This window comes from Olea europaea, chromosome 11, assembly GCF_002742605.1.
Source record: "Olea europaea var. sylvestris chromosome 11, O_europaea_v1, whole genome shotgun sequence".
Taxonomy (NCBI): domain Eukaryota; kingdom Viridiplantae; phylum Streptophyta; class Magnoliopsida; order Lamiales; family Oleaceae; genus Olea; species Olea europaea.
This window is the reverse complement of record NC_036247.1, coordinates 29676776-29686172: the sequence shown is the minus strand read 5'-3', so window position 1 is coordinate 29686172 and position 9397 is coordinate 29676776. Positions and strand designations below refer to the sequence as shown.

Genomic DNA, 9397 nt, shown 5'->3' with positions numbered 1-9397 from the left:
TACATTTTAAAATAGTATTTTGTTGGAGAATGTATTATTAAAAAGTAAGGAAAGTTCTAAATTTGCATGTACAATTATTTTATAGGAGAATGCGAGCTTAAAAACGAGTTTTGAAAAAAACGACACAGGCGGTATAAGTATAAATGTTTCACCATATCTCAAAATTTTAAAACCACTAAAAAATACCTAGGTGATTTTACCTAGTCTACACTTATGTGAATATGTTTCCACAGTGTATGACTCTATATATTTATTTTTCCAGTTTTGCAGTGGTGTAAATATATTTCCACAGTATATGATCAGTTATGATGATTTTACTCGCTTTATACTCCTTTGAATGTGTTTTCAAAATGTATGATTAAAATACAAGCTTTAAATAGCTCTGCATATGTATGATCAAAGTTACACAATTCAAAAGTTATTATATATGAATATCTTTGCCATGTACATTGATATTGATCGATACATGACTATGTGTATTTCAGGTATCCTTTCGACGTGATTTCTCAGTTTATCAAATTTCAGATTACATAATTCAGTTATTCATTTTACAGAATAAAGATTTCCGCTTATAGCGTGAAATAATAATTTTATTTAGATATTCTTTGATATAAAATGGCTTATTCAATATATTTTATAATTGCTTATAAAAAAAAAAAAAAAGGAATTTTGCCAATCCATCATTTTTTTCAGTCTTAAAAGTAATTATCTGATTTCAAAATTTGTAAAACTTTATGGACCATGCTACACATATCGAAATTTTTTACCTAATCTTTTACGTACTACTCATAATAAGAGGTGGGGACTACGGCTCGACATTATTTAATACACGTGGGGCCCACGTGTTATATGAGAGGGGGGACATGGTTCGGTAGTCCCCCCTCTGTACATACATTTTTTTTCAAACTTTATAGAATATATAAGATTTTTCAGTAAATATATATATATAAATGAGAAAAGTACACTTATTTGCAACTTCACTCCCTGTGTTACAAACTCGTCTATTTTGTCAACCATTTTTCTTAAGCCACATAATAAGATTGTAAGATTCATCTGATTAAATAATTGTCTATTGCATAATCTAGGAGAAATGGAGCTATTCATATATCCAAACAATCACCAGTAACTCAAATAAGCTACAAAAACATAAAGCCCCATAATGATTGTGATCACAAAGATAAAAGCCCCATCAAGATAGTGATAACAAGGACATATGGTTAAATTGATAACAGCAGATGGTTAAAAGGTTTGACCTGCTCTAGTACAAGACGAGCTGCCTTAATAAATTTATTTATAAAATGCATGGTACCCATTTGTCTCGATAAAGCAAACTGATAGATTGTTACATCCTTAGCGACCAGAAATACATCCTAACTTTAGTTTACCCGGTGGCCATTTCAATTTTCGGCCCCCGAGGAATACCATATGAAGGCAATCTCCGGATCGGCATGTCCAAAAATGACTTTCAGATAGAACAACTTTAAGTTACTTAAAAGTTGAATGTTAAAAGCAAATAAGAAAGAATACTAACCTCAATCAGGCCCATCATTAATCACGACTCTTAAAAGCCACGATTGAGGAGGCCTTCTCGTTTACCAAACCGCTTAGCAGTGTAAAGAAACTGGCCAAGCATCTGACAATGCTCCTCCTCAGCCTATAAAATGGGGTCATAGAAAATAAAAGACCAAACATTTCAGATCAGATTAAACTGACATAAAATTTGGACAAAATCGAGGCCACAATTGAAGATTGAAATTGCCATTCCCTAAAATGGTGAAACAATGGAGAGATGAAGTTGCCTTCAAAGATATGGAAAAGGTACCTTAGAAACTCCTGTCAATTTCTCTTTAGGGACAATCACAACTTCTGATGGTGCCAATCCACCAAAACCCCTAAAAGCTAGAAACTGCCCCCCCCAAAAAAAGGAACGAACTTTGAGAAATTGAAAAAAATTAAAGCTTCGATAGTCGAGTACGAAATCTGGAAATAAAATACGCACTTGTGAAAACAATCATCCGTAACAGGAGAACCAGGCGGATCAACGGAGAGTGCAACATCTTTCTCAGAAGCCATGTTGGAGGCGGGTTTGTGAGGCGATGATTAGAGAAGCAGCTGATACTAGGGACCTTTTTTTTTGGTACCAAAAGTTCTAATGAAACTTCATTTTGCTCCCCGTTCTTTTGAAGCGTCAATTTAAAAAATAAGCAAGAATCCACAAACATAATCATATCTATATCTGTATATCAATACCACAATATACATATAAATAATCAGAGAGTGTATACGGTGGGACATTCAAGTGGAAAATGAAAGTCATGCAAATCAAGGGAGAGAGAGAAACATCTATCTCAAGAGTCATGTAAAGAGGAGGCTTATCATGTAATATTCACACTTAAATATATGAATATATTGATTTCTTTGTGGATAATTATATTATCACTAAAAAATTTATTTCCTACTCCAACTACAATTAAAACATGTTTTTGATAAATACACCACGATAAATTCACAATTATAAACCTAAGTATGATTATATTACCACCACATTCTTTTTTTCCACCACTAATCAAAACACGTTTTTTATAATTACACTAAAAACATTTTACATATATATATTCCGACTCCAATTGTGAGAGAGAGAGAGAGAGAGAGAGAGAGAGAGAGAGACACGAATTCAGATCAGTAAGCATTATCAGATAGAAAATATTCTTGGTAGTTAAAAGGATTATGATTATTTTATTTCCTACAAGCTCATTGTAGACATCCAGATTAATGATTATTTCATTTCCACGAGTTCTTTTGCGTTTGTTGTGAGAAAATCTACCCTCTGCAATAATTATGGATAACAGAGGTAGAAAGAAGATAACAGAAAATCATACCACCTTAAGACAATAACCCAGAAACATACACTGGTCAGATGAAACTAGTAAATTACACAAAATTGAGCAACTGCAAACTTAAATGGAGATGATGGAGTAAAAAGACAAAGAAAAAACCATGGATTATGAACGAAATTGGAAGGTCACCATCCTGTATAGGTTAGGGTTTGAATCCATGGTGTACATAGAATAGATGAAACAATGTATGGGTGTTGGTGGTTATTTATGTCATTTTAATTATGGTTATTTTTGTAAATAGAAAAAATGTGGTGGTTCAATAAAATTTTGATGTGGCAATATAATCACCCTTTCTGTTTTTCCTAAGGGTATGTTTGATTACAAACATGAAATTTGCATGGAAAAAAATGAAAATTATTAATTAAATATGTTTGACCGGTTTTAATTTCTAATCTATAAAATGTTATATTTCTCAATCTTTTATTGGTGGGTAAATGAGCTAAAGAGATGTGATAAATGTGTGTGTGTGTGAGAGAGTGAATTACTTGAAAAAAAATTGGTAATTTGTATGTGTAACCATTGAATTTCATAAATTCTAACAAGATAACACTCGGAAGAAAAATATACCCCTGATATAGCATACAAAATATTTGTATATCACACACACACACACACACCAAACAAGGAAAATATTGCCCATATCTTTTTAAAAAATATGAATGATCTCATTATTGCAAATAATGACAGTCAAACCAATTTTTTTCCCATTTTTTTCTTTATTTTCCCCTATCCTTTTTTAGTGTCACCGTATTAAGTATCTCATTGTAACAAGCATATATTTCAAACCATTGTTTATTAAAAAAAGAATAACTTTTTATTTGGTTAAAACGTAGGCTATGATAAGGCTAATGAAAGAACATATGAGGTTTATAAATAAAGTATGAAAGAGGAAAGTATAGATTTATATGTTGTCGTGTTTTGAATTTGTTTTTGAAGAGAGGCCTTTTGAGCTAGTTCTCTTTCTCATTTCATCATTATATTTTTAAGAACATGAGGCTTCAAAGTGGTTACTAAGGATATATATTTATTTGGTAGGCCAAAAAGGGTTAAACGGATCAAAGATGCCCTTACTATCATCTTTTAGAAAAATAAATTGGTTATTTATATATACATGCTCAAAGATCATCAAAATGACAACACTCTCTCCTTTTTCACATTTTTTTTTTAACAATATGGACCAATAGTTATAGAAGATTGATGGGTAAAATGGTTACTCTCCAAAGAATATTATGGGCTCAAAGACTTGCTTGGATTTTTATGCAGGATTATGCCATTTGTACACCCATTGTTGTCACCCTTGTGACACTTGCCCATGTGTTAGAAATTTGTCCATTATTTAAAAAATTGTTGTTAAAATCAATGTATAAAATTCTATCAACTCACATAAGTAAAAAAACTAGGTGTAAAGCTAGATGTACATGTCGCATAACTCTTTTATGGAATGCCCTCAATACGGATTTTCATCTCTTTTAAGAACTTGTGTCATTACATTCGTCGTAGCTATAAAATGAAGTAATCGGGACATGATAAAAAGTTTATATGTACCATAGATAATATTCTTTGCTAAAAATTGGATGGTCCTTACTCCCCAACTTAAATGAATCATTGTCCTCAATGCGAAGATTAAACATTGAAAAATGTATGAAGGACATTAAATATCAAAAGTTTGAACAAAGAGATGGGCTTTGGATTTTAATTGGACTAGGAGAACCTTCAATGTCATTAGAACAAAAAAAGAAAAATAATAGTAAGAGAAACACGCCTAAGATAAACACAATATTACAAAACTAAAGGGAAACATATAAACAGATAATGAGAAAAGAAAAATCAATATTTAATACTAAGCAAAGCAATGGACTCCTCTAATTTAGAGAGATTTTCAAAAAAGAAGTCAAACGATGTAACTCCAAAAATATTTTATTTAATTGCATCTTCAATTTTTATAGCTCCGTGTGGGTAAATAGGTTCAACAATGAAAGAACCAGTCCACTTTGATCTTAGTTTTCTAGAAAATAATTGTAACATTGAGTTGTACAAAAGAACTTTTTGGAAAGACTCAAAAAAGTTTTTTCAACAATATTTTTATCATGATATACCTTCATTCTTTCCTTGTAAATTCAAGAGTTCTCATAAACTTCATTCATGATTTCTTTCAACTCGTTTAGTTGAAGTTTCCTTAGTGAACACGCCTTATCTAAACTGAAATTGAACATTTTAATAGCCCAAAATGCTTTATGTTCTAATTCAACAAGTAAATGACAAGGCTTTCAAAAACATGTCAATAAGAGGACATACCAAGAAGTGTTTTGAAAGCTGTACAGTAGGTCTAAAGTGCATCAGTTAACGTAAAGACCAATCATTTCTATTTGAATTCATTGTTTTTTTAAGATGTGTTTAGTCTCCCTATTTGCAAGTTCAGCTTGACCACTTGTGTTCGAGTGATAAGGAGTAGACACTTAACGAGTAATCTCATATTTTTTCATTAGGGCCTTAAAAGGTCTATTACAAAAGTGTAAACCTATCACTTATAATGGCTCGAGGTATTCCAAATTTTGACAAAAATTTTTCTTTCAAATATTTCAATATGAATTTGTTATCATTATGTTTAAAAGAAATTGCCTCTACCTATTTAGAAACACAATCAACTCTTCCTTGGATATATAAATAACCAAAAGAACACATGAAAATCTTAAATTTACTAGTTCGTCCCTAATTAGGTCAATCATCATTGTAATTACATGGCTTCAACCTTTTTAGATAAAGTAACAATCCTAACATTTAAATCATTCTCTTGACTCAATTGATATTTTCCTTCACTAGAACTAGCAAGACTAGATCTGATTGAATTTTCGATCGCTTTCTCTGTTTGCCAAATTGAGAATTTTCAACTATATGACCTAAAAATTTCAAAGCTCGATCAAGATTTTTATCTAAAAATTCACCATTACATATTGTTTCCACAAATTGTTTTGTTTTAGGAGTTAAATCTTCATAAAAGAAGCTTATAGTGTGCCGTTTTCAAACCATGATGTAGACAAGTACTAAACATTGAAAGCATGCTTCATGGGTTTTTCAAAAAAAGAAAAAAAAATGGATTTGTCTTTTCAATTCATTAGTTTTATAGAGAAGTGGTGATAAAGTAAGACCGGAGGATTTGCTTCCACTCCATTAACAAGTCAAAAGAAAAAAATATTGGGGAGTTGTTCTTAGATTTCTTTTGATTATTTTTTTTGTTAATTTTGCGAAATTACAAAATTGATAATTGTATTTTTGATCAATTAATGTAGTGAATTGTGTTGTTTGACCTGTGGTATGGGGTGGTGGATGTTTCCTTTTAGAGTTTACCAAGTTACATCATTGCAATCAAAACTATTTGAAACTGAGTATAATATATTTTGACTGACTGCTATCCATAGTTGAAATAGTATAATTAAAACACATTTGTAATTTGGCTAGGTTTTAGAATCCATACCAACTTTCCTATCCTTCAAAATTGTTAAACGTCTCACCATTTAGACTTGATATATCAAGAAGACTACATTTGATAGTGAATTGCTTTTGCTTATCTAAGCAAGACAAGATAGGATAAGATAGCTCTTTAAATAGCTAGTGTAAGAGTATCAATAAGAGATTCTTTATTTATAATGATGCATTATTGAAATATCTTTAAATTTAGAGAATTAAAATCTTTAGACACTCTAACAACGCTCTTGATTTTGACTCTCTTCATTTTGTTTTTCTCAAGGAACGTTTATTGATTTCTCCTCATATTTTATTTTACATAATATTTTGTATGTCAATGGTCAGTGAATTAAAATGTGGTTTGAATAATTTAAGAAATATAGTATTGAAATCTGTAACTTATTAAATGCAGTAATTGTATATGAAACTTTGAGTCACTAAAAGTTTATTTTTTTGCATTAACTCTTAAAAATAAAAAGTATTTTATATTTATAAAGTCTCTTAGAGCATTCTTGGGAGTTTCGACGTACTAGTTATGAGTGTTTTTTAAAGTATTTGTATTTAGTTTTTATGAGCAGATCAATTTTGAGTGGTTATGGTGGAGGTTTTAAAACTTTTTGACCTATGCTTGGAAGTTTATTATTCATTGGCCCTAAAATTTATTTAAAATAATAAAATTACATATATGTCCCTTCTTGTAGGGGTGGGCGTGGGTTGGATTTTTACTCAACCTAAACCCAACATGTTAGGTTTGGCATAAAATTAACCCAATTACATATTTAAACCCAACCAACCCAACCCAACTCAATCAAGTTCGGTCGGGTTGGTTGGTTTGTAGTTCACCAATTGTCCACGAATGGCGCTGGTGTATATGAATCCAAAAGACTGCGAGGAAATTCAATAAATTGGCAGTGCATATTATCTATGAAATCTGTTAGCATATTTTTCGCTTGCAAATTAGGATTCACTAAGTACTATTTTCAAAATAGAGATATGAGTAATAGCAGTCCACATAGCATCCCTCCCTAAACCATGTTCACACACGTATGCCTAAATAGGTAGCACCTAACTCCGCTGATACTCTAAAGGCAATTTATACACCATTAAAGATGTTACCCTAACACAACAATTTTAACAAAGTAGTCTTGAGAATGCTTACAGCACAAAAAGAGTAAATAGAAGGAAAGACGTGTCCTACTAAACATCAAGTTGAAGGGGAAAAAAAGCAAGAAGTGCACACCTAAAAACTGAAATAGAAGTTATAATCCAGTATTACTGACCGGTCACCAAAAGTCCAAAGAGAACACCTTCTTGCTAGTTACATAAGATAGCAAAATACTTGGATCCTGATTTAAAAAACAACAGTTATGGCAAACCTTTTTTCAATAATATGTACTACTGGAACAACAGTTAAGACTTCATGGCAATCTGATTCCTGTGTTGTCCCAATTTTTCAAAATCCTGTAAAGCCCCTCTAAAGCCAACCCCTGTACTAGAAGCTTTATTGTTCATTTTAAGACTTCAAAAACCAAAGAACAGTTCCAACTTCCAATACCAGAGATGGCAAAATTAATAATGCTATGAAAGAAAAAGTCGGCCATGATTCATTTGATGTGGCAAAGGCATACTAGAAAGTGCAATATTAGCTTAAACTTAACTTTAATCTTTTCTAATTGAATCTTTTTTTATTCTTGAAAGTGCAAACAGCACATATGTAGAAAACAGCCTTTTTCTTGTGAAATCAATCATGGAAGATATTGAGAATAATAAGCATGGAAAAGTGAAAATCAAAGAAAAAAGCATGAAATTAAAAGAGGACTTACTGGCGACCCTTAGACCATGGACTATCAGCCGACCGTCGGCTGATGTCAGCGATTTGGGGAGGAAAACAGAGAGGCGCGTTGTGGAAAGTGGAGTGGATTTGTGGGCGTGAGAGAGACATTGAAGATAGGGTTGTTGACTTCTTATGTTGTTTTGAGGGTAAATGTCTTTCAGGTTATTGACATTCATTACACAAAGAATATACCTCATTAAAACATTCTTAGGAAAAACCCAATTGCCATTCATCTTCTCATTCTCATATCCATCTCCACAACCCACCTCCTCGTAAACCCAATACTAGTTGGTTCCGTTTTACCCCTCTATGCATGTCCTATTCAACCGACTATGATAATGTTTTCACCAACAACTCCTCTCTACTTCTTTCCTCCTCGTCCTCACACTCCAGCAAACCCAAGTCTCAAATCTTAATGCTGGCTTCAGTAAGCAAATACCTGTTGGGATTGAAGCAAAGTGAATGAATAGTTGAACCAGCTCCCAACGAGTAAAGCTTCTTCCTTTCCGCCAAATCCCATAGAAATATCATCCCATCTTTCCCACCACTCGTGCACAAGGACCCATCAGGCTAAACAACCACTGTATTAACCGACTCAGTATGCCCAGCCAAGGTGGATTTCAACTTGCAATTTCTCAAATTCTAGATTTTCACTGTCCTATCCCATGACCCAGAAACTATAGTCACCTAAAGTGTATTAGGAGAATATTGGACACAAGAAACCCAATCAGAGTGTGCATCAATATCTTGAATAATGTACTTGCATTCACCCAAAGTAAAATGGAACCCAATAGGCTTTGGGTTTAAGAGGAGATTGGGTGTGGGATTGAATGTGGGAAAGAGAATATGAATAGTGATTGGGTTTAGTTTTTTTTGTTTTAGTATTTCAATTTTAATTCAAAGTTACTATTTTACCCCTTTACCCCTTTAAAGTTGATGAAAGTCAATTTATTTGGTTCAACTAATGATTAAACTAATGGAAATCATTCATTTGGACCCCATGTGCTATTTTTAAAAGGTTTGGGACTGTGAATAGTACAAAGTGAAGGTTAAGGTAAAGTTTGCAAAAAATTCAAAGGTTTGTGACCACTGCTGCAATTATCCCTAAATTATTTGGTTTGTTAAAGAGGAGGCTTAACATTGTAATAATCACACTTAAATATATGAATATATTGATTTCTCTTTTCCTTAAGGGTGTATTTGA

General features: G+C 32.2%; 1 protein-coding gene across 7 annotated transcripts; it reads right to left on the bottom strand.

The window, feature by feature from the left end:
• Window positions 1-1082: 1082 nt before the first annotated feature.
• On the bottom strand, window positions 1083-9019 carry LOC111404011. 7 transcript variants are annotated; one of them, XR_002704630.1, is made up of 5 exons: window positions 8183-9019; window positions 7600-7705; window positions 2000-2236; window positions 1823-1906; window positions 1098-1654 (listed from the first exon to the last, which is right to left on the bottom strand). XR_002704630.1 is itself a non-coding variant. In XM_023032717.1 (4 exons), the coding sequence occupies exons 1-3, from the start codon at window positions 8424-8426 to the stop codon at window positions 1893-1895; spliced, it is 495 nt and encodes a 164-aa protein (XP_022888485.1). In that variant the 5' UTR covers window positions 8427-9019; the 3' UTR covers window positions 1098-1654; window positions 1823-1892. The 7 variants fall into 7 exon arrangements, 1 of the variants encoding a protein (XP_022888485.1); XR_002704631.1 differs by having other exon boundaries at window positions 2000-2177; XR_002704629.1 differs by having other exon boundaries at window positions 7640-7705.
• Between the last annotated feature and the right edge of the window lie 378 nt (window positions 9020-9397).